Source organism: Carettochelys insculpta, chromosome 28, assembly GCF_033958435.1.
Source record: "Carettochelys insculpta isolate YL-2023 chromosome 28, ASM3395843v1, whole genome shotgun sequence".
In the NCBI taxonomy this organism is placed as follows: domain Eukaryota; kingdom Metazoa; phylum Chordata; order Testudines; family Carettochelyidae; genus Carettochelys; species Carettochelys insculpta.
In genome coordinates, this window is record NC_134164.1 from 6393073 (window position 1) to 6419261 (window position 26189).

General features: G+C 54.3%; 1 protein-coding gene across 2 annotated transcripts; it reads left to right on the forward strand.

Moving 5' to 3' along the window:
- The first annotated feature begins 99 nt into the window (after nucleotides 1–99).
- On the forward strand, nucleotides 100–16004 carry LOC142002810 (amine oxidase [copper-containing] 3-like). 2 transcript variants are annotated; one of them, XM_074979230.1, is made up of 4 exons: nucleotides 100–5420; nucleotides 9207–9492; nucleotides 13991–14120; nucleotides 14417–16004. In XM_074979230.1, the coding sequence occupies exons 1-4, from the start codon at nucleotides 3848–3850 to the stop codon at nucleotides 14699–14701; spliced, it is 2274 nt and encodes a 757-aa protein (XP_074835331.1). In that variant the 5' UTR covers nucleotides 100–3847; the 3' UTR covers nucleotides 14702–16004. The 2 variants fall into 2 exon arrangements, with proteins under 2 accessions (XP_074835331.1, XP_074835332.1); XM_074979231.1 differs by having other exon boundaries at nucleotides 100–419.
- Nucleotides 16005–26189: the final 10185 nt, after the last annotated feature.

Here is a 26189-nt window from a genome sequence, read left to right on the forward strand (position 1 = left end):
CTGCCGCCCGTCCCCAAGTCTATTTTAATAACAGGGATCTGTCATCAAGGCCATCTGTTAACGATGTGGCGGACCTTTGCTAGAGTACCGACCGGTTGAATCTGTCTAATCTGGAACTCCCTCGTCTGGCAACAGCCATAATCTAGCATGATTTTAGTTAGCCAGAAGATCACTTCTCATGGGGGTGGCCAAGTTTCCCAGGATCCCATAAAGTTTATTTGTTCTGGGCTGTTATTTAGCTGTAAATTAACCCTAACGTGCTTCTAAGAGCCCAGTGAGCAGTGGAAGTGTTGGTAATGCTGCTAGACAATATTGACTGTGATCCAGCAAATTCTCTCATTCGGCACCCGAGGGACAAACCTGTCTTACAAGGGGCTGCATCTTTACAAGGAAATCTAACATCCTCTGTGCCTGGCCAGGTTAGAATTTGCTTTAGTCTGTTTCAGAATAACGTGTATCAATCTGACATGTCACACGGAGAGAGGCAGATCGAAGGAGAGCAAATTCTGCCCCTCTAATAACAGTAATAGATACTGAGCAGTGGCTAGTTCAGGTGAAACTCACGTTATCTCCGAACCGAGTGATCCCCAGTGCTTTAGTCTTGAATGGTGTTGCACTCTCCATTCTCAGGAAGGCAGAAGGGGCGAGGAACGTAAGAACATGTGATTAGTCGGGCTGGGTCAGGCGGTGTCTCACTACTACTGTATCCTGGTTTCCCACGGCAGCTTTTTGCCGGGGGGTGACTAGAAGAGGTGATCATTGAGCGATCCATTCTCTGGCGTCCCATCCTGTTTGCTGGTACTCAGAGTGGTAGGGGCTACTGGACCCAGGAACCAACTGTTTGCTTGGGACAACCAATGAGAAAGCGGGGTGCAGGTCTGAGGTTTAAAATGAGGGAGCCAGAGGGGGACACTGAGCAGAGAGGCTCAGCTCCTTGAAGCCGTCTGTGGAGCTGGAAGATGCTGCCCAAGGCAGAGGCCACAGGTGCGGGGATTTTAAAGAGGGCAATGGTCACATGCCCCCTGCCCTGCCCTGCCCTATCCCTCCCCTTCCAACCCTTATCCAGCTGTGCCTCTCCCCTCCTGCCCCTGCTCTGCCCGGCCTGCAGAAGCACTGTGCCACTTCCAGCGAGTATGGGGCAGGTTCGCCCACCTTCCCCTGGAGCCGGGCTGCCTGGGAGTAGCACAATCTAGGATGCTTGTGCTGCTCCAGGGGAGAGGTGGAACCATCCTGCGCTCATTGGAAGTGGCACAGTCCGATGGTGAATGCAAGGGGGGCCGTGGGGAGGGGGTGCATGTAACCTCCTGTGCCACATCGCCTATGCAGCAAGCTGTTGCGGCCTTAATTGCCACTGACGGACCTGTCCTCCAGGAGCTTATTGAGTTCCTTTTTGAGCCCAGTTACGTTTTTGGCTTTGACGGCATCCCTGGAAATGAGTTCCATGGGCTCAGGCACGGCCGACAGTTAGGCAGCTCTAAAAGCATGCTCTGGCCCAAAGCTTTGGCCAGGACCCAGCCTGGAGAAAGCACTAGCTGTAGCACAGCCGTGAGGTCTCCCTGAGGTTAGCCAGTCCTCATCCTGAGCCAGTGCCTTTCGAGAGCATCCGTTGTGTAACGCCCTGCAGGCTGAAGCCTCTCCTGAGGGTCTGGTCTGGCTGCACTGAGACGGGACCTGTCACTCCCACGCACTTGGCTTGCCAGACCTGAGGACAATGAGAAAGGAAGAAGGGATTCAGATTTAGAATCATGGGGCTGGAAGCGACCTCAGGTCGTCGAGTCCAACCCCCCCGCTGAAAGCAGGGCCAGTGCCAACTAAATCAGCCCAGTTAGCGGGTGGGCATTTGGATGAGCCCCTGTGCTTGGGTTTTAGTCCAAGCATCCTGGATTTCCCTGCAGCTGCACCAAACCCTGCTCAGAATCATAGAATCCTAGGGCTGGAAGGGACCTCAGGAGGTCTTTGAGTCCAGCCCCCTGCCCAAAGCAGGACCAACCCCATCTACGTCATCCCAGCCAGGATCTTGTCAAGCCAGGACTTAAAAACCTCCAGGGCTGGAGATTCCACCACCTCTCTAGACAACACGCGGATGGAGGGGAGGGCTAGATATGCCATGGGGAGGAGGTTTTTGAGGGGACGAGACACTTCTGGGCTCTGACCCTGCCTACCCAGCATCAGCCACCCACCTGCTGCACATTTGTGATAGCCATTTCCAGCTCCAAAAAGCAGGCAAGGCGAGCGGGGTTTGGCTGTTTGCTCTGGGATCCTTTCCTAGCACATGTGAGGTTTCAGAGGAAGCTCCCGGTCTCCATGGATGTGTTTTCGGTGCCCCTCGCCCTGGGACTCTGACTCGCATCGCACAGCATGAAGGTTGTTTCCAAAGGCACACAAGTCACCCTAGAGACCTCCTGCAGTCCTATGCTCCTCCCAGCAGCCCATTACTATCATTATTTAGGGCCGCTCGCTCCAGCGATGTGTGTGGTGCTTGACAGACAACCCAGCAAAGTCCCTGCCCCTGGGCCCAGGTCAGCCACCCTTAATCCTGCTGGGTTGTTCCAACAGAGGAGAGTTCCATTCCAAGAGGGCTTTTTGCATGGTAAGGCATGGTTCATGAGAAAGCACCGCCTCCCACCTCATCCTGTTTCTCTCCCTTCCTCCCTGCTGTGCTGTGCTATGCCATCGGGGGGGGGGGAGGAGGGGACCCAAGGCACCCTGGGAGCTGTAGTCCCTTGGTTAGCCCTGGAGCAGGGAAGGGACTACATTTCCCAGCATGTCCTTGGCTACTAGCAATGGGGAAAGGAGGGGGAAAGGGGAAGCTATGCGTGGAGACGGCTGCTGCAAAAGGGTGGCATAGTGAGTGGAGCACAGGGGTGCACAGGTGGTAGGTGGCTTTAGCCCCAGTCTCACCTTCAGAAGCCTGAAATAGTTTGAAATGTTCTTTTCACTTGCGATATTACAGCAAAACCCCCCAGAAGGTAATTTCCATAAGACCTTTATTCCTGCGTACATTTGTAGTATGTTATAACAAAATCATGTTACCCACCTCTGCTTCTGTTCAGATTTTTCATTAACCTCTCCATGTACGTTCATTGCACGATGATCTTGAACGCCTTTATATTTAGCAAAACTTGCGGTCCACGTTTACAAAAAAAACCTTCCCTCCATCCCCAAGAAATTCCTGAGTAGGCTGGAACGGAGACTAGGAATGGGACGTCACGCCTGGGCCAAGCTCAGTACCCAGAACCGTTTGCTACTAAATAAAAGAGTTGGCATATCACCGGAGCAGGCGCTGGCCGCCCAGCTGAATCAGACCAAATAGTGGATGTCACCCAGTAAATCACCACGCAAGGGAGGAGAGGGTAAGTCAGGCACACGGCTGCAGAGAAGTTCCTAAGGGGAGTGGAGCCAGGAGGGGATCAGGTTACAACATCTGGTAAGAAGCCCCCAGCAGACCACTCTCTTCTACAAAGCGCCTGCTTTGTTGGCCAGAGCATTTGGCTGTCACTGGTTTTGGGGTCCATGCTCGTGTTTGCTAAAACAACTCTCAAGCCATCCCGGCTCCAGGACCCCGAAGCTGGGAGCAACTTCTGTAACACACTTCCCGAAGACCTGGCCAGAAAGGGAGTCTGTGCAGAAGCATAAAGAGGCTGAGCCTGTGAATGGTCTGGAGCCGGGAAAAGAAGCCTTTTATGGTCGCCAGCAAATTTCAAGCGTCTTCTCGCTGCATTTCCCTCCTCCAGCCCTGCACCTTCCCACAAACAGACCCAGACACGCCCTGCAGCCAGGCTGCCTGCAGCAAGCGCCCCCAGGCTGGGAGGTTTCAGGAGCCAGCTCTGACAGCAGTGGCAGGAAAATGAATCTGAAAACTGTCCTCATCCTCTTGGTCCTGGCGCTAGCCACGATTTTGGCATTGGTTTGCGTGCTGCTGACTCGAGGAGGGAAACCAACCAGCTGCGAGGCACAGCCCCAGAGCAGCCAGGAGGGAAAACACAGTGACCAGAGCCTGGTCTTTGCTGACCTGACGCCGGAAGAAATGAAGCAAGTGGTGAAGTACCTTCGGGAAAACCTGGGGGTGCCGTTGGTAGACGCCTCTCACGCCAACCCCTCTGATGACTGCATATACTACGTGGACGTGCAGCTCCCCACCAAGGCAGAGGTGCTGAGGTTCTTGGACCGTGGCGGCCAGCGACCCACCCGGCAGGCACTGGCTGTGGTGTACTTTGGCAACCAACCAGATCCGAACATCACGGAGTACGTGGTGGAGCCCCTGCCCAGGCCAACGGCTCACAGGGATGTCACGGTGCGGAAATACGGCAGCAAGCTGCCGTACCACCGCCGACCGGTGACCATGAAAGAATACAAGGCTATCGACCACTTTGTCTACCAGGAGCTCTCCAAAGCTTCGGCCTTGCTTCGAGAGTGCTGTGATTATGACGGGACCAATTTTGCCACCCTCACCACGGTTCCTCGTGGGTTCCAGTCCGGAGATCGCGCCACCTGGTTTGTTCTGTTCCAGAAAGCGTCTGGCAGTGGCTACTACCTACACCCGGTGGGGCTGGAGGTGCTGGTGAACCACAGCAGCCTGGACCTCTCCCAGTGGAGCCTCAGCAAAGTGTTCTACAATGGGATTTACTACGACAGCATGGAGCAGCTCGAGAGCCAGTTCAGACAGGGCCACGTGAAAGACGTCAAAGTGAGAAAAGTCCAGCCCGAGGAGGCGTTTGGCTCCATGAAGCCCAGAGCAGCCCCTGTGGCACCAGGCCCGTTGCAATATGAGCCTCACGGGCCCCGTTACAGCATCCGCAACAACCACGTCAGCTTCCAGGCCTGGAGTTTCGCCTTTGGGATGGATGTGAATACAGGACCACGGCTGTTTGACGTCAGGTTCGACGGCGAGAGGATTCTCTATGAGCTGAGCGTGCAGGAAGCCCTGGCTCTCTACGGCTCCAATTGTCCTGGGGGGATGGTGACCCGATATATGGATGGGAGCTTTGGCATTGGGAGGTTTGCTTTGGAGTTGGTCAGGGGCGTTGATTGTCCCTACACAGCCACCTATGTGGACAGACACTACTTAGTTGAATCAGAGGCCCCTCAAGTTAATAAAAACTCCATGTGTATTTTCGAGCAGGACATGTCTGTCCCCCTGAGGCGCCATTTCTCCAACATGCAGTCCCTGTACTATGGGGGACTGGCCAACTACGCTTTGGTCCTCCGGGCCATTTCCACACTCATAAACTACGACTACGTTTGGGACTTCATCTTCTACCAGAACGGCGCGATAGAAGTCAAAATCCACGCGACCGGCTACATTAGTTCATCCTTTCTCTATGGCACAGGCACCAAGCATGGCAGCCAGGTGGGGGAACACACCCTAGGGACGATGCACAACCACCTCATCCATTATAAAGTGGACTTGGATGTTGGAGGTAGGTCTCTCCGTGTGCACACGCCTGCTCTCGCCCCCGCTCACGCCTATGCTTCATGAAGGACACGCAGAGCCCTTTGTAGGGATGGGGAACCACAGCCTGGAGGAAGAGCAGCCCCAGCTATTGTAACAGAGGCTTCTGCATTCTGGGGTTGGCCAGGGCCTGCTCGTCCTTCAATAGGGATGTTAATGGTTAACTTGTTAAATGGAGCCTTACCCTAAACAGATGAAGCTTACTCGTTAAGGTTAATTGGTGGAGCAGGGAGCTGCTCTAGCCTGCTCCACAGAAGCTGGGGGAGTGCTGAGGGTGGGGATTGCCAGCACTGGTCCAGGGTGGACCCTCGAGTGCTGCGGAAAGAGGGCGCTTCAGTGTGGCCAGAGCAGCCCACACCGTCCCTCCGTTTAATCAATTAACAGCTTAAACGTGACATTTAACTGGGTAACTAATTACATGGGATTTTACATCCCTATCGCCCAGTGCAAATCACAACCTCATTGAAGGCAGATTCCCACAGCCCAGAACAGCTGCAGCACTGGGCTCAGGCAGCTATATCCTTTCCCAGCCCTGGCTCACCCCTTGCAGGGGTGGCAAAAGTACCCCGAAAGTTACTTGAGTAAAAGGTCAGCTGCTTTCACTTCTGGATACTTGAGTACAATCAAGATGTGACCTAAGTGGACTTTTACTCAACTAGGTGACCTGTACTTAAGTACACCCCCATCAGGTGTACTTCTACTCAAGTAACTTTTGGGTGTCCTTTTGCCACCTCTGCCTGGAGCTGAGTGGTTGTGAGTAGCCTGGGATCTGCCCTCTGCCTGCTCTGGGATCTGGCCCCCGACAAAATGGTGTGAGGGAGCTGGAATGCAGCCAAGAATTGGGGCCACTGGGTGTAAACTGCATTGTAGCTGGTAATCTGGGAAGATTGGGAAAGCCCTTTCCCAGAAAGTGAACTGGAGGCCAGCGTGGTTAAGGGGTGAATAGACTCACCAGAGCAGCCCAGAAAGTGGAGCGGTGAGATTAAATTAGAAAACCTCCTGGAGCAGTTTCCGAGCATCAAACCGTGGCAGGCTTAGGAATTGTTGATGTAAACGTTGCTGACTGCATCCTGCAGATGTTGGCTGCAGCTGCCTCTCCGGCGGGGGGAGGAGTTAGCATTGAACATGGGAAAGTTCAGCTTACGTGTCTGTGGGAATCAGAAGACTGGACAGATTCACTCCAGTGCCTCTGTGGGGATGAGCCTGAATTCTGCACAGCTGTTTGACAACAGACCTGCTTAGCCCCAGAAGGGATGCGTGCAAGAATCATAGAATGCTGGGACTGGAAGGGACCTTGGGAGGTCATCAAGTCCAGCCCTCTGCCCTCACAGCAGGACCAAGGACTGTCTAGACCATCCCTGAGAGACATTCATCTAACCTTAAATATCTCCAGAGATGGAGATTCCACAACGTCCCCAGGCAATTTATTCCACTGCTTGACCACCCTGACAGTTAAGAACTTTTTCCTAATGTCCAACCTAAACCACCCTTGCTGCAGTCTAAGCCCATTGCTCCTTGTTCTATCCTCAGAGGCCAAGGAGAACAAATTTTCTCCCTCCTCCTTATGACTCCCTTTTAGATGCCTGAAAACCGCTATCATGTCTCCCCTCAAGCTTCTCTTTTCCAAACAGAACAAACCCAATTCTTTCAGCCTTTCTTCATAGGTCACATTCTCTAAACCTTTAATCATTCTTGTCGCTCTTTTCTGGACCCTCTCCAATTTCTCCCCATCTTTCTTGAAATGCGGTGCCCAGAACCGGACACAATACTCCAACTAAGGCCTAACCAGCACAGAGTAGAGCGGAAGAATGACCGACTGATTAGACTATGCTACAGCATGGAAAACAAATTGCACCAGCCAGTGACTTTCTGCATGAAGAGTGTCCCATGGGGGACACCACCTGTACCTTAGCCACGTGCCAGTAGAGCATCCAATTAACCACGAGGTGATGATTCTCAGTATCTCTGTAGGCCTGGAAGGAACTTGAGGTTCAGCCCCCTGCCCTCCTCACATGACCAGGCACCAGCTAGAGCAGCGGTTCCCAGCCTTTTCCAGAGGGGGACCCATTCTGACAATTCAGCACGACTTGGTGACCCCAAGGCCTTTCAAAAACCGGGGTGTGAGGGGGCAGTGTTTGAACTAGCTAATTTTTGCCTGAGGCAAGAATATAAAATTGCGTCCCCTCCTCTTTGTTATCATTATTTCATAGAAAAGGGGAAATATATTAATAAAATAATAACACTACATTTACTAGAGTTAGTCAGAGCTGGGGTGGTGGAAAGACACTCATCCCCAAACTGCTCCCCCGGCTTAAACCCCACTGTCAGGGGCTAGGGGAGTCACACTCAGGGGCTGGAGGGGGCTAGGGGAGGCACAGGGATCCCGATCCTTGTGGCTGGAGCGCGGAGTCCCAGCCAGCAGTGCCAGCTGCAGGAACCCCTGCCAGGTGCTGGGGAACCCCTGACCCAGGCCCTGGCCAGCATGCCAGCCAGGGAACCCCAGCTGGGTGCAGGGTGGACCCCCGGCTGGAAGCTGGTGGGAGCTCGGAGCCCTGACCGGGTTTCAGCCCCCCCCCAGAACCAGGCTTCAGCCTGCCACCCTCCCCTTCTGACACCTACCTCACCTGAACTGCCCCTTTGGCTCCCTAGATCTCTGCCCTGTACCTTTTTCGCATGCAGGTGGGTAGTTCCCTGCCTTGCGGGGCTGAAAAGGTACTTGATTTAATTGATTGGTTTAACTGCTTGATGGCTGCTAAGCCAACTAAGAAGCAGAGGACTCGCCGCCCATGTTTGGGTCGCAACCCATAGGTTTGGAAACCCTGAGCTAGACCATCTCTGACAACAGTGTTGCCTCAAGCTGAGCGCTTGGGCAGCAGGCCACAAGATTCAGGTGCCGCCCAGCTGATTAGCAGAGCACCCACAGCTGGCAGTGAGCATTTCTATGGGTGGTGCACATCTGCACATGCTTTGGTGCACACAACAAAATTTATTCCGCACATGTATGGGAAGAAAAATTAGCGGGAGCGTTGCTCGTGTCACAGAGACATCACTGAGGGATGGAGCTGCTGGAAGAGACATCACAGAAACAGAGCAGGTGATTTTGAAACACATTCACTGTGTGTTGAGCCCTGTGCCGTAAATCCCAATTCCCCAGGACAATGCTAAGGGCAGAGAGGGGTGAGCACCCTTTTTCCCAGGAGTTACGGGAGGAAATGATCTTCTTCTCTTTCCCAGAAGGCTGGAGAATGGAAAGCAGTAGAGCGAGGAGTTTTGGGTGCACAGCAGGGTGACAGGGCTGTCCTAAGGCATATGTGGCTACATAGGGCACCTGAAAATTTGGGCCCCCCAAGAAGGCAAGTCAGAGTGGGCTGGCTCCCAGGGCTGTAGTTTAATAATAATGCAAAGGACTCCATAAATCATAAGGATGGCGCTGGTTGGGAATCCTCACCCTGATTAGTCAAGCCAGCAGAGAAGCCTGGAATTTTTCATGTCCCAATGTCCAAAGTGAGTTGGAAGTTCCTTCTTCTGTAGCATAGTCAGTGTCTCCTTGCAGAGGGGGGAAGTTTCCTCTATGCCACCGATGGCTTCTCTTTAACATCCTACTTTCAGTTCTTCCTCAGTTCTTCTCTCAGCACTGCTGGCTGCCAGGTAGCCTGCAGCCTGGGGTGAGCCAAGGCTTTGAGTCTTACCACCCCTGGGGAAGGCCAGCAGGCCCAGGGTGAAGTTTCTCAGCCATCTTCTCTTTGCCTCCCAGGGATAAAGAATATTCTGGTGGGTCATGACATGAAATTCAACACCGTGCAGGCTCCGTGGAGTCCAGAGCACCAGATACAGCAGCCGAGTCTCACTCAGGAAATCCTGGACACCGAGGACAAGGCCGTGTTCCCGCTTCATTCCAAGATGCCCAGATATATCCACTTCGCCACCAACCGTGAAAATAAGTGGGGCCACCAGCGCGGCTACAGGGTGCAGGTCGTCAGCTTTGCTGGGGACCCCCTGCCAGAAGCCAGTTCCATGGAGCGGTCCGTCAGCTGGGGGAGGTAAGGTGTTTTCGTTCAGCGATTGCCACTTGTGCTGCCAGAAATGGCCTGAGGGAAATTGTGCGGCAGAAGGTAGCCTGTGGGGCTGTAAGGACTTGCTAAAAGGCAGATATTCTGGACGGTGGGCCAGTGCTTTCCTGTTCCCTGAGTAAGCCCAATTAGGGCAGGCAGCTGGGGCCTCGTTAGGAGTTAGCCACAGCTGACGCCTCCGTATGCTCTATAAAAAGCCTCCTCCCAGGTAGCGGGGTGGAAGAGCTGGAAGGTGCCGTGCCGTGCCGTGCCGTGCCGTGCCGTGCCGTGGCCTGCCCCAGGGAAGTGGTGGGCGAAGTGGCCCAGGGTGAGGTTGCTACGCTGGGACAGAGGAAAGAGCCCTGCTATTTGCTTCTTGTCTTCTTAGGGACCCTGAGCCAGAGTCCAGGGTTGTGGGTGGGTCTGGGCTCCTCCCACCCTTCCCCCCTCCCCGAGGGCTACCTTGCTGGAGCAGGCAAAAGCCTGCAAGGGGGCAGGGGGAGTCTGTTTTACCCCCCCAATCAGGACTTGCCTGTGATGAGAATAGCTTGCCAAGTGGAGACCCCTGCCTCTGGAAAGACCTGGGCAACTAAGGGGCCACCGTGGGTCTCTGAGGCACAACAGAAAAGTGCCTGGAAGCACAGGGACCCCTGGAGGGTTGACAGAGGATTTTGTCACGATAGGATGAAGTTCAACCAGGACAAATTCAAAGTACAGGTGGAACCTCTCTAATACAGAACTCTCGTGCGGCATCATCCGTAATCCGGCATGATTTTAGTTAGCTGGATGACCACTTATCAGGGCTGTGTTCAAGTTTCCCGTGGTCCCATAAAGTTTGTTTCCAGCCAGCAGTCCTGGCTCTCGGTGGTCTGTGCTGTTATTTAGCTGTGATTTACCCCAAATGTCTTCTAAGAGCCCAGTAAGCAGTGAAAGTGTTGGTCATGTGCTAGATCAAATTGACCTCCCAGGGTCTGGCAAATTCTCTCCTCTGGCACCCGTCAGCTCCTGAGGGTGCTGAGTGAGAGAGGGTCCACCTGTACTCCACTTAGGGAGGAACAATTAGTTTCACGTATAGAAAATGGGAAGTGACTGTCTCGGAAGGAGCACTGCAGAAAGGGATCTAGGGGTCATAGTGGACCCCAAGCTACATATGGGTCAACAGCGTAACGCTGCTGCAAAGGGAAAAAACAAACCTCCTTCTGGGTTGTAGGAATATGAGTTTTGAGAGCAAGACAGAAGAGTCATTCTTCCACTCTACTCTGCACTGACTGGGGTCACTCCAGCCCAGCTGAGCTGAAGTAGCCCCCAAGCTGCCCCCTTGTCCTCTACACCACGGATGGGGCTACTCTGGACCAGTCAAAGAGCCCCTGCCCATGGCAGCCCTGTGGGGCTGCAGCAGCCTTCCAGTAAGCTCCTGCCCATACCAGTTAACCGAAGCCAGTACTGATTAACTGGTTACGTTTTAACATCCCTAGCACTGATTAGGCCTTGATTGGAGTATTGTGCCCAGTTCTGGGCATCCATTTCAAGAAAGACAAGGAGAAATTGGAGAAGGTCCAAAGAAGAGCAACGAGAATGATTAAAGGCTTAGAAGGCTGAAAGAACTGGGCTTGTTCAGTGTGGAAAAGAGAAGACTGAGAGGGGACATGACAGCGGTTTTCAAGTGCCTAAAAGGGCCTTACAAGGAGGAGGGAGAAAAATTGTCCTCCTTAATCTCCGAGGACAGGACAAGGTGCAATGGGCTTAACCTGCAGCAAGGGAGGTTTAGGTTGGACATTAGGAACAATTGAATTACCTGGTCTTCTATGATTAACTGCCACCTCTTTGGGTCAATGCCACACAGGAACCTCTGGCTGCAAAATCGGGGCTGTGGGGAGTGGTCCCCCCATGGGGCAGCAATGGGGCAGCACCAGAGTTAGTGATAGACTTTGCTGGGCTCTGGGCAATGCGGGGGGAGGGGCGCTTGGATCTGCCCCTGGGAAGGGGCGGGGCCTCATGCAGAAGGGGCGGGGCTAGAAGCTAGCCACCCCCAGGCAGCCGTCCAGGGCGCCGGTGGTGAGTTAAAGGGCCCTGGCCTCCAGGCACTGCAGTGTTGGCCTGGAGCTCCAGGGCCTTTTAAATCGCTGGGCTCTGGGGAACTGCTCCCCTCCGCTGTCCCAGTGGGCGGCCCGGTCCAGCAGCCTCCTGCTGCAGGGCCTGAGCCAAGCACCGCTTGCCTGGCCGCAGAGGGGGAACAGTTCCTCCTCCGGGGTTTCATTCGGCGAGGAGTGGCCCAGACCACACAGACCACGCTGGGGCAGCCGGAACGTGAGACAGAGCACCGGATCCGAAGCAGAAACAGACCTGGAGCAGCCTCCGCAGATGCTTTCTCTCTCCCTGGCGTTGCTCTGTCTTTGGCCGGGCCTCCGCCATGGCTGGCGAGCGTCACGCAAGCCAGGAAAACAGGCAAAGGGAAATGATGTGAATTCCCTGCGGTGAAATAGCAGCTGGGCCGGGACAAAGTGGAGGAGAGAGGCCCAGGAGGAGGACGGCGCTGGCTGCCCCACCCAACTGCTGGAGCCTGGCGAGCTGGGAGCAAAGATAAAAATAGATTTTAAAAGGGTCCAGGCCCAGCTCCGATGGGCTCCAGAGGCTCAGCCCAGAGGTGAAGGCCCCTGCCGGGGGCGGGGGTATATCCTTCCGCAGACTTAGCCCTCTGTCTGAAGGTGGGACTCACGACGGGCTCAGTCCCAGAGATAGAGGCCCCTGTCTGAGGCTGTGGGTGGGTGCGGGGGGAGCTCGTCGTGGGCTCAGACCCGTATGTGCTGAGAGCTGTTTTGCTGATGACACAAATGCGGAAGTATTTCAAACCCCGGTTCCCTTCTAAGCGTACCAGGGTTCTGTGCTGGGGTGGCCAGCCCTCCAGGAGTGCCTTGGAGTCTCCAGGACTTAAAGCTGAATCCGTTATTCAAGGTTATGTTGTATGAGGAAATCTCCAGGATTATGTCCGGCCGAAGTTGGCAACCCTGGTCTTCCGCAGGGAGGGTGATGAACCATTGGAACACGTGCCCTGTCTCGTGATGCCCTCACCTCAGTGAGCACTTCTACTTTTTCCCTTCCTGGTGCAGAATGAATTTTGTTGAGTGCACTGAGACATATGTGGAGGTGCACCACAACTGGAAGCACAGGCTGCCGGCTGGGGACACACTGCTAATCCGCTGGGCAGCGTTTGAATCTCTCCTGGGTGCCCGCCCAAGGGCTCAGCTTCCAGGGGACGCTGATCAGGACTGGTACCTTACTGCCATTGTGGGGCTCAGTACAGGAGTAACAGGAAGAGGCCTGTCTCTCCTGTACAGGAGGGCTATGACAGCTCTTAATGGTCCCTTCTGGCCTTACATGCTACGAATCTCGACTGTTATATGCAGTTCTGCCGTAGCCTTGTCGGTCCTACGGTATTTGGCACCCAAGGTGAGCGAGGTCCCGTAAAGGATGTTACGTCGCCCATCTTGTCTCTCGGACAGTCTAGCTCCGGGGCGAGCAGCCTGTCGAAGGCGGAGTGCTGAAATTTCACCTTTTGACGTCTAGGTCCGGTCCAAGGGCTGGGGATACTTTTAAAAGTCACCAATAGTCCTGCCGCCGACAGCTTCGTTCATCGGTGGCGGTGGGTAGTATGAGCTGGTCTCCTGTTAATCCACAGGCGGCCTGGCTGTGAGCCGGCTCCCGACGGCTGCGGGGAGCAGGGGCGGGGCTGAGCTCCCATGTCGATGAAAATCAGCGCCGGTGCCACTCTGGGCGCCCGGGCCGGGGTTGCTGGCCCCTGCTCTAGATGGTCCCAAACTGTTATTTAACAGCCGAGTCTTCCCACCTTGAACTGTTGGGGCTGGACTGGATGACCTCCGGAGGTTCCTTCCAGCCCTAGGGGGGTCTACGAGGCCATGATCAACTGCAGGAGGATTCCCGTCGGGAGGCAGCAGTCTCAGCCCATGTGGCCAGCCCTCTAGGTTAATCTCGCCAGCTCTTCTTGTCAGGCCCAGGCTGTGTCCTCCCTCCACCGCACACCCCTGGGCTGGGCCCCGGCCTTCCATACTCGTCTGAGTGACGAAGAGGTGCTGAGGGTTTCCCGGCTCAGCTGTTCCCTCTCGTCTCTTTTATATACCCGCCCCTTGGCAGCATTTGCAAATATGGGGCGGCCCCTTCCCTGGGGCACTCTCCGCAGGCAGACGCCGTGCGAACGGGGCCCCAACCCCGCTGATTTGCAGAGGGCATATCGCTAGCACTGGGCCCAGACAAATGCATGGCCTAACTGTCCGACCGGCCCCTTCCCTTGCAGGCTGAGATTGTAATATCCTCTCTGCCGCTGGGGAAACAAGGGCAGGGAGAAGAGGTGACTTCTCCAGGCTCACACAGCAGGGAAGAGACGCCAGGAGTCCAGGCTCCCAGCGCAGACGTGATCGCTTGGGCTCAGTCTGCAACCGGGAGAGCCGATCTGTCTTTTCCTTCCCCTCGGTAGGTACAAACTGGCCGTCACCAAACGGAAGGAACAGGAGCTGACCAGCACCAGCATCTACAACCAGAACGACCCCTGGACGCCCACCGTGGCCTTTGCTGACTTCATAGACAACGAGACCATCGTGAACGAGGTGCGCTGCTTTCTCCTTCCGCTGGGGGGTGGGGGAGCTTCAGCGCCTTCTGGGGGTGTTTGCGTGTGTGTGTAGGACAGACAGACAGAGTGCAAGGCCGACGGGGAGTCCAAGGCGTCGGAGGCAGGCAGGCAGGCAGACCCAATGCTCAGGCTGCAGGGTAGCCCCCTTGCTCCCCGTTTGTGTTGGCCTGAGGGCCATTGCTCAGTGGTATTTCCAGTGGGCCTGCCCCAGGTACACTCCCCAGGGAGCAGTGTTCCTCAAGCAGCCCAGCAATGCATCTCTTCCTCTTCCAGGACCTTGTGGCCTGGATTACTGTGGGTTTCCTGCACGTCCCACACGCCGAGGACATCCCGAACACGGCGACTGTGGGCAACGGAGTCGGCTTTTTCCTGAGACCCTACAACTACTTCGACGAGGACCCCTCCATTCGCTCGCCCGACGGCATCTATTTCCGAAGCGACCAGGACCCCGGCAGGTGTGATGTCAACCATCTCGCCTGCCTCTCCAAGACTGCCTCGTGCTCGCCAGCCCTCCCCACCTTCACCTACAGCGGCTTCCAGAACCTGACAGAGGCCTGAGGCTGGTGATGGACTGTTCACTGGGCCACATGCTCAGGGTTTCACAGGAAGCAACGGTCAGCCCAGGCTCACTGGCAGCGGTAGAGCTGCAGGTGGGTTATGGTTAGCTGAATAGTCACGCAGCTTACAAAAAAAACTTCCGAGAAAGAGAGGGCTGCTCCTGCTCTCTCTCAGCTCGAACACGATTGGCTTGCTCTGCTTCTGGACTGACATATATCGAAATGCACAAGGGCTAGACAAAGCACTGAGAACAACCTTGCACTGGCTAGAGCTGGACTGGATGAGAACCCTGCGGCATGGCTTATATATCCTTCCTTTTCCCGGGTCATAAGATTTCATGGGTAAAACCCACTTCCTCAGATGAATGGAGTGGAAAAACAGAATGTGGGTTTATATAGCAGGGAGGGAGCCAGGTTGGTGGAAAAATGGTTTAGCTGTCACTAGTAGGATAAGGTAATGAAGCAAATCACTTAAGGATGTGTCCCGCTCCTGGGAATATCAAAGGTGGGGAAATTTCCAATAATGTCCCTCTTCCCTTTACCTTGGACAATCTCTGTGCCAAAGGATGAATGGACATAAATCCAACATCAGGCATGGGAACGCACATAAACCTGTGGGGGAACGCTTTAACTTTCTCAGGCATTTGATAATGGATTTTAAATAATTTTACCTCAGGATTACAGAGAGAGACAGCCGAATTGGAACTCATTTACAAATATTAGACATTTAACTTTGGTTTGAATCAGGGGGCAGCCATCTTAGTCTGTATCCACAAAACCAAAGAGAAGTCTACGTGCATCTGACAAAGTGGGTCTTTGTCCACAAAAGTTTATGCTCCAAAAAAATCTGTTAGTCTATAAGGTGCCACCGGACTTCTCGTTCTTTCGGCCTGACCAGAGGTCTGAACTACCTAATGTGTTACAAGGACGATTTCCCCACCTCTGATGTTCACAGGAATGGGACACGGCCTATTTCATTTGTCTCAGAGGGGTAGCTGTGTTAGTCTGTAGCTTTGCAAATAACAAGCAGTCCTGTGGCATGTTAGAGACTAACACGTTGATTAGGTCGTGAGCTTTCATGGGCGACACCCACTTCTCCAGGTGATTCTTCTGCATCTGAAGTGGGTCTTACCCATGAAAGCTCACGACCTGCTTAATATGCTTCATTAACTGGCCCCACCACTGACAGGTAACCCTTCTTAGTCTTTCCTCCCCCCTGCCCCACTGCTATCTAAACACTGGGTTCTGTTTTTCCACTCCATACCCACCAAAGCTCATGACCTAATAAATGTCTTAATCTCTAAGGTGCCACAGGACTGCTTGTTATTTGTAAAGCTGCTGATTAATGCGGCTGCCCCTCGGAGACTATTTCATTTCTTCTGTGATTCTCTGTTCACTGAGTATTTTGGCTGGATTTTCAGAGGAGCTCAGCTCCCTTGTAGGTATGTAAATAAGCAAGGCGGAAATTTCTGAGGTGGGAGCTGAATTTCTGGCCCTTTGAGTGCAGTGTTGTAAAGCAATTCTAACTCGCTGGCAGCATGGGGTTTCTCAGCTTGCAGGTGTCTCGAAGGGGCTGCGTATCATCCATAATGGTGCAGGCCAGCTACCTCATCTCTAAAGTCACGTGGACTGAGAGGGAGCCTTGCATGCCAGAATCGGTCAGCAAAACAGCGGTGCCTCTGTGTCAGAGTGGAGAGATGGCTGCAGTATGCTTCCCCGAATACCAAGTAGGTGCCGCAGTCATGTTCCTGGGGGGTTGCCAACAGGGAGCTGAATTGGGCCAAGGTTGAGATACCTCACGTCTCATTAAAGTTCTCCCAGGTCAGTTTTGATTCCACAGACACCGAGTGACGTGGTGCAGAATTGCAGCTTAGCTGAGAGTGCATATGAGAAAGTAAAGCACAGAAGCTGTGCACGCTCCCTAGACATGGCCTGAAGTAGCTGTAAGTGAAATGTTTGCTACCAGGCAACCAAGCTGGCCTTTAGCTCCCATGGTAGAGTGCAGGGCTTCAGCCCCTATGGTCACAGGTTCAATCCCTGGTGCTGGCAACCCAGGTCTGTGGGTGTTACACTAGCCTCTGAGGAGGAGCGGGAGGAGGCAGAGAAGTGGAGGTGGCTGAGGTCTGAGAGTGCCTGCTGGCTTTCACCCCCTCGCCCAGAGTGCTGGCAAGCAGACTATGGCACAGCTGCGCTGCCTGAGGACTAGTTGTTTGGCAGCTTATTGAATGGAGTCGTCCCTGGAGCAAGGGGCAGGTTAAAGGGCTCTGGGAGCAGCGCAGCCAGGGACCCACAGGCATGATCTCACCTGTGTCTGCGCGGTACTTTCGCCAGCATCCCACGCGCAGGACGCATGCTGGGAATGCTCTGTGGACCCAGGCCATTGATAGCGAGGCACTAGCTGGAAAATAAGGGACAAACAAGTGAGTTAATGTGTAACGATTGTACTTAGCGGGGATTAATCAGCCCTGGCCTTGGCTTTTGTGGAGCACAATTTGCCTGGCTCCAAATCAGAGATACGGACCCTTGCACAACGGCTCACCAGAAACACTCAGGGCCTGGGCACCTGGAACTCACACAGCCCAGGCACAGAACAGCTGACCAAATCCCTCGGGCTCCAGCACCCGCTTCTTCAGAGTGGGGTTTGTCTCAGGGAACGTGGGTAACCCGCACACCTAGGTGTGGGTCACTGTCCCCTGGCGTGGCCCCTGGACCCTACAGAGAGAAAGAACCAGTCTCCACTCCGGCCTGAGCTGAGCGCCAGCCGGCTTTTAGCGCCAACGGTCGCGGCTCCTGCACTCAGCTCCACAGGTCCCAGGTGTGAGTCCCTCTGTGGGCAGTTACACATGCACCAAACCAGAAGGCAAGAGCCCAGGTTCCGGTGGGTTTGTGTGTCTGAGGGCAGAGGTGGCGTGTGCCTGCCTTGACCTCTCAGAGCCGGGACGTTTCCTGAGGCAGCAAGCCTGGCCTGAGAGCCTGCGAACACGACCCCTCTAGGGCTGCAGAAGGGGCTGCAATATTTTCCCAGCTTGCCCAAGGCTGCAACCCCCAGCCCCTGGTGCAGAGTTCTGGAACGCTGGGGTGAAGGGCCAGTGGCACACCGGTATGTGTGGCCATGCAAGTATACTTATCCAGGCTGCCAGGGTCCAGCCAGGGTGTAGTGCGTGAAGTGGCTCGTGTGGGCTCGGAGCTGGAGGCGTTGTACAGAAATGAGCTCTCGGAGCTCGCCGCTCTTGGCTGAGCGCTTTAATGGCTGCTACATTCAGAGTGCCTGCCTGGACCAGGCCCGGTGCATGGGGCACACTGTGATGGGACCCTCTCCACCTAGGTGTCCACCCTGGGACAACCCCACTCAGAAGAAGCGGGTGCTGAAGCCTGAGGGATTTGCTCAGCTGTTCTGTGCCTGGGCTGCATGAGTTCCAGGTGCCCAGGCCCTGCGTGTTTCTGGTGAGGCTGGAGATGCATTGTGCAAGGCTCCGTATCTCTGATTTGGAGCCAGGAGAATTGTGCGCCACAAAAGCCAAGGCCAGGATTGCATAGGGGTATATGCAGGATTCTGTGCTCCTTGCTTTACCACAGGGCTGCTGCTCCTTCCTAGTAGCATCTGCTCTTCCCAGGATACAAGTTCAGCCCCAAAGCCCAGGCCAGAAACAATCAGGATTTCCTTTCCCTAGGAGCAGCAGCGGTGGCTTGGCGTTACCCTGTCCTAGGCTAAGGAGTGCAACGTTGAGAAAGGTGTGGAGAAATTGGAAAGGGTCCAGAGAAGAGCAACTAAAACGACGAAAGGTCTCGAAAATATGACCGCCGAGAGAAGAGGGAGAGTTGGGTTTGTTTAGTTTGGAAGAGAGAAGGCAGAGCGGGGACACAATAGCAGCTTTCAAGAACCTACAAGGGCGTTACAAGGAGGAGGGAGAAGAATTATTTTCCTTGGCCTCTGAAGATAGGACAAGAAGCAATGGGCTTAAAATGCAGCAAGGGAGTTTTAGAGGGGACTTTAGGAAACATATCACAACTGCCAGGGTGGTTAAACGCTGGAATAAATTGCCGAGGGTGGTTGTAGAATCTCCATCGTTGGAGATATATAAGAGCAGTTGGATAAGTATCTATGGATGGTGCTTGGTCCTCCATGAGGGCAGGGAACTGGACTTGATGGCCTCTTGAGGGTCCTTCCAAGTCTCATATTCTATGCTTCTGGCTTCCGCGTGCCATCCTAGAAGTGGTTGCATTTCCGTGGCGAGAGCGGTTAGCCCCAATCTGTGCCCTGTCTGAGGGATCCTCGGAAACCTCTGCGGCTTAGAACGATTCCTCTTTTAATTGAAGACGAGATGGGCCAGATGGAAAGCAGCTCCCTTTGCAGACGCCCGTCTGGCTGGGAAAGACGCCATTTCCTCCGTGAGCGTTGCCAGCTGCCAGTCAGCCTGCGGAGAATAGCCAGTAGAAAAGGCCAGGAGCTGGTTCCCACTAAAGGCTTGTGCTCGGGAGATGACACCAGGATGGAGTAGCTGCCTAGACAATGGCAAAGGGAAGGGAAAAAATACCTGCTGGGGAGAGGAGACCACTTAGAAAAGTCCTTGTTGTTTGCTGGCTCCTAGCAGGATAGAACAATTCTGCCTTGGACTCCGGATTGGGCTGTGGGCTGGCTGGTTATGACCTTTCCCTCTCTGGTGTCTATGACGTGGCTGTTGTACACGGCTCACACACGGGGTGTGCGTGCAGGGGAGGGACATTAGAAGCAGCTGCATCCTTTGCCCCATCTCTAGCATCTGAGAAGCTGACTGTGCTTTAAAACCATCAGGGCGTTGAACCTCATCCTCTCCGTGAGGTCCTGTGGCCAAGAGAAGTCCTGAGCTCACGAGGCAGTGGGAACCTTTAACAAAAGATGGCGGGTGTCTCTCTCACAGCTATGCTCTGGTTAGGTTACACAGCTCTGTCACATCCCACCAGAAGAAGTCTAGCTGCCTCTCCTGAAGGAGTCCATGGATGGGGCTGGCTGGACACCATGACCCTTTCTGAGCTGCATGTCCATGGGCCTTGTCTCTCCTGCGCTGGCCAGCTTCACCCCACCTTCCCCAGTGCAGTCGCTCTGGATTTACACCTGAGTAGGTGAATGCAGAATCAGGCCCCAGGAGCTGAGAAAGCAGAGATAGGGAGGGGCCAGGGATAGCCGTAAACGGGAAGCCATTCCCTGAATGTTTCCTGCCTTACACACAGCCAGCCAGAACCGGGGGAGGCCAGGTTCTTGGAAATCCATCACCCTCCCCGGGGGTGTTTACCAGAGTACCCTGCCTGGACTCTTCTCACTGTGCTGACGTAGGTGAAGGCTGGGAGCACGCCCTGTGGACTGCTGCCAAGACCAGCTCCTTGCTCCCCGCTACGCCGTGGCCCCCAAAAGGTCCCAGCAGGCCAGGAGCTCTTTAGATTAAATATCTGTCCTGGGTGTAAATAAATCCCCATGTTACATCCTCTCAGCTAACTTTTGTATTGAACCTTTTTCATCACATAGAAACTTTGTTTTGTCTTTTTTTTTTTAAATGTCAAATCTTCGTCTTTGTAATGTCACTGTCCTTAGGAATAATTCAGGCAAAGAAAATGTCTTTGGACTAAAATAGATCAACTCCGTTTTGACTTGATTGCCCCGCTGAATGAATCAGGTGTGGATGAGCGTGATGTGAAAGGCAAGTACCTCTGAACAGTCGCAATAGTTGGGGAGGGAAGAGGGGGCCTGATCTCAGGACGCTAAGGACTTGTCTACACTGCCGCTAATTTTGGAGAAAACCCCCTTTTATTTTTCCCGGGAAAACAAACCCCTGGTGTCCACATAACATAGCTGGTTATTCTGGAGTAACAGAGCATTTAACTCAAAATAAGTCCTGGAGCACCTTGTAGGCGAACAGATATTTTGGAGCAGAAGCTTTCGGGGGCAAAGCCCCACTTCGTTAGATGCACGAGTGGACTGAAATATCTGTTCGTCTATAAGGTGCCCCAGGACTTCTTGTTTTGAAAGATACAGACTGACACGGCTCCCTCTCTGATACTTAACTCAAAATAGTAACTCCACCAGACTGAACGACTTTCAGTGACCCCTTCCCCTTCCGAGTGGGACGTTGACTTCGTGTGTGCTAAGCAGAGGTAATTACAAGTTAATTGCCTGCCGCCAAGGCTCTTATTTCGCAGTGAACGTGCCCCTTCGAAATGCTCTTACAGTGTGAATGCTCTTTTCAGAAATAACTTACTTAGATGGTCAAACTCAGTTATTTCCGGAAAACCCTGCAGTGTAGCCAGAGCCTCGGATCTGACAAATGCGCTGGTTGAGAGAAGGTCAGACGTATCGATGGCCTTGGCACCTTCTTTCGAAGCAAAATCAAAACCCGCTTTGAAGATGCCCATGACAGCACTGAGGACAACCCCCAGAAGATGTGGATGCACTGGAAAGGGTCCAGCAGAGGGCAACCAAAATGATTTGGGGGCTGGAGCACATGACCTATGAGGAGAGGCTGAAGAATTTGGGCTTATTTAGTTTGTGGAAGAGAAGAGTGAGGAAGGGATTTGATAGCAGCCTTCAACTTCCTGTAGGGGGGCTCCAAAGAGGCTGGAGAGAAGCTGGTCTCTGTAGTGACAGATGGCAGAACAAGGAGCAATGGTCTTAAGTTACAGTGGGGGGAGGTCTAGGTTGGATACTAGGAAAAACTATTTCTCCAGGAATATATTATAAACTATTTCTCCAGGAATTCCAGCACTGGAATGTGTTACCGAGAGAGGTGGTGGAATCTCCATCCCTAGAGGTTTTCAAGCCCTGGCTGGGATGATTTAGTTGGGGTTGGCCCTGCTTTGGGCAAGGGGCTGGACTCAGTGACCTCCTGAGGTCCCTTCCAGCCCTGTGATTCTATGATGAGAAGGTGCCACAAAGGTGCCACCCATCTAGAGTGCAGGGATTTGTATAAGACAAATAATGGATTTGCATAATAGGACAGCTACTTTAAATCTGTGTCCTGCAGGGGACCCCAAGTCTCAGCTTATCAACATTGGAGCATTGATTTGGATCAGCGGAAGCCCAGCTCCCCCCACCCCCCAACATTGAACTCACCTGGCCAGTGAAATCAGGGGGAACAACTAGTGGGTAACAAGACAGCGTGTGTGGGGGTGGGGGGTGGCCGGTGTGGGCAGGGAGTGTATAATATAATATGTACGTGATACAGGGTTGATTGATTTAAGAGGGGAAGGGTAGCTCAGGGGTTAAAGCACTGCCTGCTGAAACCATGGATGTGGGCTCAATCCTTGAGGAGGCCATTTAAGGATCAGGGCAAATAGATGTCAGGGATGGTGCTTGGTCCTGCCAAGCAGGCAGGGGACTGGACTAGGTGACCTTGGAAGGTCACTTCCAGCTCTAGGAAACGTCTCTCTCTTAGCACAAGAGGACCCAGCAGGGCTCTCTGACAGAAAGCGCAAGAGCTGGGAATGTTTCCCAGAGCCGGTATCTGTGACGGGGCACTAACCAGAGCCCTGGAATGTCCGGGAACATGTTGTCCCAAAACCAGCCATCTGGCCGCTGTGGTTAGCGGAACAAAGGTTGGTGAGAGGCCCTGGGGCCACAGTGACTTGTTACTTATTGAACCCTTCTGGAGCACAAGGAGACGGGGGTTCTGACGTGGTTGTTTCTTCTCCCTGGGTGTATTATTCTCGGTCGGGAGCTGTGCGGGGGCCTTGATAAAAAGACTGATGTTCATCCTCCTTTCCCGGCACACGCGGAGGGCTCTGCTCTGATTCCCAGGCAAATGCTGCCCTTTGAAATGCTCTTGCTCTGCACCTGGGCACAGCAGCCTACCAGGACCGTCACGCTGCAAGAGGATGGAGCCAGCAGTGGAGGAACTGAAATCACCGGAAATGCTTGGAGCTGGGCCAAGGCAGAGCTCACCAATCAGTGGTGGTTTAATGCGGATGAAATCTCTCTCCCTCTGGTGCGTGTGCACCTGGTACCAAAGAAGGCTGTGGATGGAGGCACCTCTTCTCTTTCTCCAGAGCTACAGCCTTCCTGCATGTCCCGGCTGGCAGAGGTAAAGGTGCATCTCTCACACACACACACACACGGTGGGGTATGCCGGCCTCGCCATCCACTCCAGCCAAGGCCAATTTCCTTAGGGGCAAGGAGGGATGAGTTCCCAGCAGATGGGAGCACCGAGCGAACCCAGCTGAAACGATTCCAGACCTTGCGCTGCCCTCACCCTTCACAGGTGGAAAATGTGCCCCCAAAGTTACATGCAGCTACTTTCACTCCTGGATACTTGAGTATGCTCTAGATGTGACAAGCGTGTACTTTTACTCAAGTAGTTTTCTGGGTGGTGGACCACTAACTTGTACTTAAGTACACACCCAGAGCCCAGATCAGCTGCAGCTTGCCCACGGGTGGGCTAGGTTCAGGCCAGCCACTGGAAGGCCAGGGGTTCTTTGCAGGGAGTGGGAAGGGGGAATTTGGCGCTGGCAGGCCCTGAGGGATGATCTGCCGAGGACAGGAAATGGGAGGCATCCTAAGACCGAAGACCTTCCTCAACTCACTGGTGGAAGGAAACTTGGGCAGAGACCCGGCTGGATTAGCCAGCTATTACAGCACCTAGAATGTCAGGAGCAATTTTGTGTAACACTGGCCAGGAGCCATGCTGCTCTCGCAGACACTGTTTGGGCTGCAGCTGTTCCTGGCCTGCGACAAAAGTTCCTTGAGGCTGAGAAACTCGCAGGATGTGGGGCCTGAATGTCGACTCTGGGCCCAGCATGGCACCGACTCCATCTCTCCTCTGGAGGAGGTGTCTGGCCCCTTGCTGTGGACGGGAGCAGGGCTGACCCTGCACTTGGCATTGCTTCCTGGCCCAGATGCTGACGTGTGTGGATCGCAGGCCATGGGGTGTGGCCAGACAATGATTCTCCCTCTGAACCCACTTGTTAATTTCACAGTGAAAAGGAGTCACCCACAGAAATGCAACATTTTGCCCTGCAGGGCTGGCTGGAGCTTGGCTTCAGCTCCCAGGGAGGCAGGGGTCCTTCGGGGAAGAGGGGCTGTGTTGGGATCAGAACAACCCCAGCGTCTCTTGTGTACCCCTCAGGGTAGGTGCTTTCTGCAGGGCAGCCGCGCAGTGGGGTTTTGCTGCTGGCAGATGCATATGGGGAAGCGTGACGCAGAATCTGAACACTTCCCTCTCGGCAGTGGCAAGGCACCTGGAGGATTTCCGTGCTCTGGTTCTGCTCCCTGGGCCTCTTGGTGCTGTGTTGCGTCTGAGGAGCAGGTGCACGGATGGAGGCTGCAGCCCTCCGATACCTGCACCAGCACCCATGGGCATTGGTGGAGGCACACCCCACAGCCTGGCCAAAGGAAAGCCTGGGCACAGCGCACTCTGCCTTTCGGGGAGTGAGCGGATTGAACAGAACAAAAAGTTCCAAGGGGTCATTTAAATCCTAGACTCCTGGGTCTGGAAGGGACCTCAGGAGGTCACCAAGTCCAGCCCCCTGCCCACAGCAGGACCAGCCCCAACTAAATCAGCCCAGCCAGGGCTTTGTCAAGCCAGCGGGGCACCTGCTTTGGTTACTGCCCAGTAGTTACACTCTGAATGAGGACTCATGAGGCTGAACCAAGAGCAAAGGGGACTGACACTTCATAAGTGCCTCCTCGCCCGTGTTCCCTGTAAGCTGAGTTCTCAGGTGAGCTTCAGGGGCTACCCAGCTCATTAGCAGAGCGCCCACAGCCACTCACAGTGGGCAGCATGTGTGTCTGTTGGTGGTGCCCATCGGCACCAGCCATCATGCGCACAATAAAATTTATTCCGCCCATGGAAGGAAGAAAATTAGGGCGAGCCCTGCTCCTACCTTGTCTGCACCCCTGCACAACTACATTGTTAGAGAAAAGCGTCTCAGTTAGAGATGGAAAGAGACCCGCCCCGCCATCCATCCCCAGGATGACAGCGGTGTGGGGTCTTTGACCCACAGTCAGGGTGCAGAGCTGTTCTGAGAGGGTAGAGAGCTAGGGACCAGGGCTGTGGCTGGGAGGCAGGCACAGTGCTGCCAGCCATTTTGGCATTTACTGAGCTGGGTGATCAGTGGCTGGCGGGGTGGGCAAAGCTGGTGGGGCAAAGGATGGGGGCATGAGATGTCCTTTGAGGACTGGCTGCAAGAGCCGGTGGCGTTTCTGGCCATCAGCCCTTTGTCCTGGCAGCCGGGGCTTGTTTTCCGATTCGAGAGCTCTTGGCTCTAATGATCTGTCCAGCGAAACCCTCTTTCCCTACCCCCCGGCTTGCCTGCCTTCTTCAGCTTGGCTGGGACCACCTCTGGGGAGGTCTCTGCAATCAGGCCGGAAGTAGCTGCAGACCAGTGGTTCTCAGGGCCCCGCTTCCCAGCTTGTTTTCCAAGGGGGAACTTCAAAGGGCTGACCTCTTACTGGGCCGTTTCCAAGACGTTTGTGAAGCTGAAGTCAAATTCCCTGGCACGGCTCGGCAGAGCTCTCCCCCAGGGAGGCCTGGCAGGGTGTGTTTGGGACAGTTTTTATCTAAGCACTGGTTCTGCACGTGTGTGTTCCCCTTTGCAGCAGCTCTCACAAGGCCCCAGGGCCCGGGCGCCCCCAAACGCTGCTCCTCTGTAGGGGCACACAGCAAGCCTGGGCTCCCACCGCAGCACAGGAGGGCGTGAGATCTGCATGGAGGAGCAGGCGGCTGCAGAACAGCTGCCTCCTCAAAAGTCCCTTGCCAGGAAGCTGCTATGGATTGTTGTGTCTTTGCACTGTGTTGGGGCAGAGGTGGAAAAAGAACCTCCCAAAGTTACTTGAGTAAAAGTACAGCTTAGATGGGGGGGTGTAAATAAGTAAATGTTAGTGCCTCCCAAAGTTACTTGCATCAAAGTACAGCTAGATGAGGGAGGGATGTAATTAAGTAAAAGTTAGGGTATGTGCCTCCCAAAGTACATGAGTAAAAGTACAAGATTGATTGTACTCAAGTATCCAGAAGTGACAAGCAACCACCCTAATGAAATTGGCGGATACTTTTGGATACTTGGGTACAATCTAGACATGAAACAGCTGCACTTTTACTCAAGTAGCTTCCCAGAAGGATACATCCCCCACACCCCAAGGCAGCTGGCCTTTTACTCAGGTAACTGGGGGTATTTTTCCCGCCTCTGGTTAGGGCCTAAGTCGGATCAGTGCCAGGACCTCCCCAAAGCCACTGCTGCCCCAGGAGCGCGTAAGCTGTTCCTGCAGGGATGGGTGGAGGCGCGGGCCGGCTGGGTGTTGTGTACATCCACTTAGTTCCACTCTCAGTGTGGTGGGGCTGAGCCCAGGAGCTAAATGGGGAGAAAATCCCTCCCACCCCACCCCTCCCCAGCACGCCCATTCCCTGGGAGCCTGTCGCCGGCTGGCTGCTCCCTTCGCATGACGCAGACCCATTGCTCCTAGGCCGGCGCAGACACATCCCAGGCGAGGCTGATGAAGAGGACAGCTCAGCCTCTGGGGCTCACAAAGA

Bases quoted from the DNA above. Each gene is read 5' to 3' on its own strand.
- LOC142002810 (XM_074979230.1), top strand. From the start codon at position 3,848: ATGAATCTGAAAACTGTCCTCATCCTCTTGGTCCTGGCGCTAGCCACG. The intron at 5,421-9,206 runs GTAGGTCTCTCC...TTTGCCTCCCAG, and splicing joins AGTGGACTTGGATGTTGGAG to GGATAAAGAATATTCTGGTG. The intron at 14,121-14,416 runs GTGCGCTGCTTT...TTCCTCTTCCAG, and splicing joins ACGAGACCATCGTGAACGAG to GACCTTGTGGCCTGGATTAC.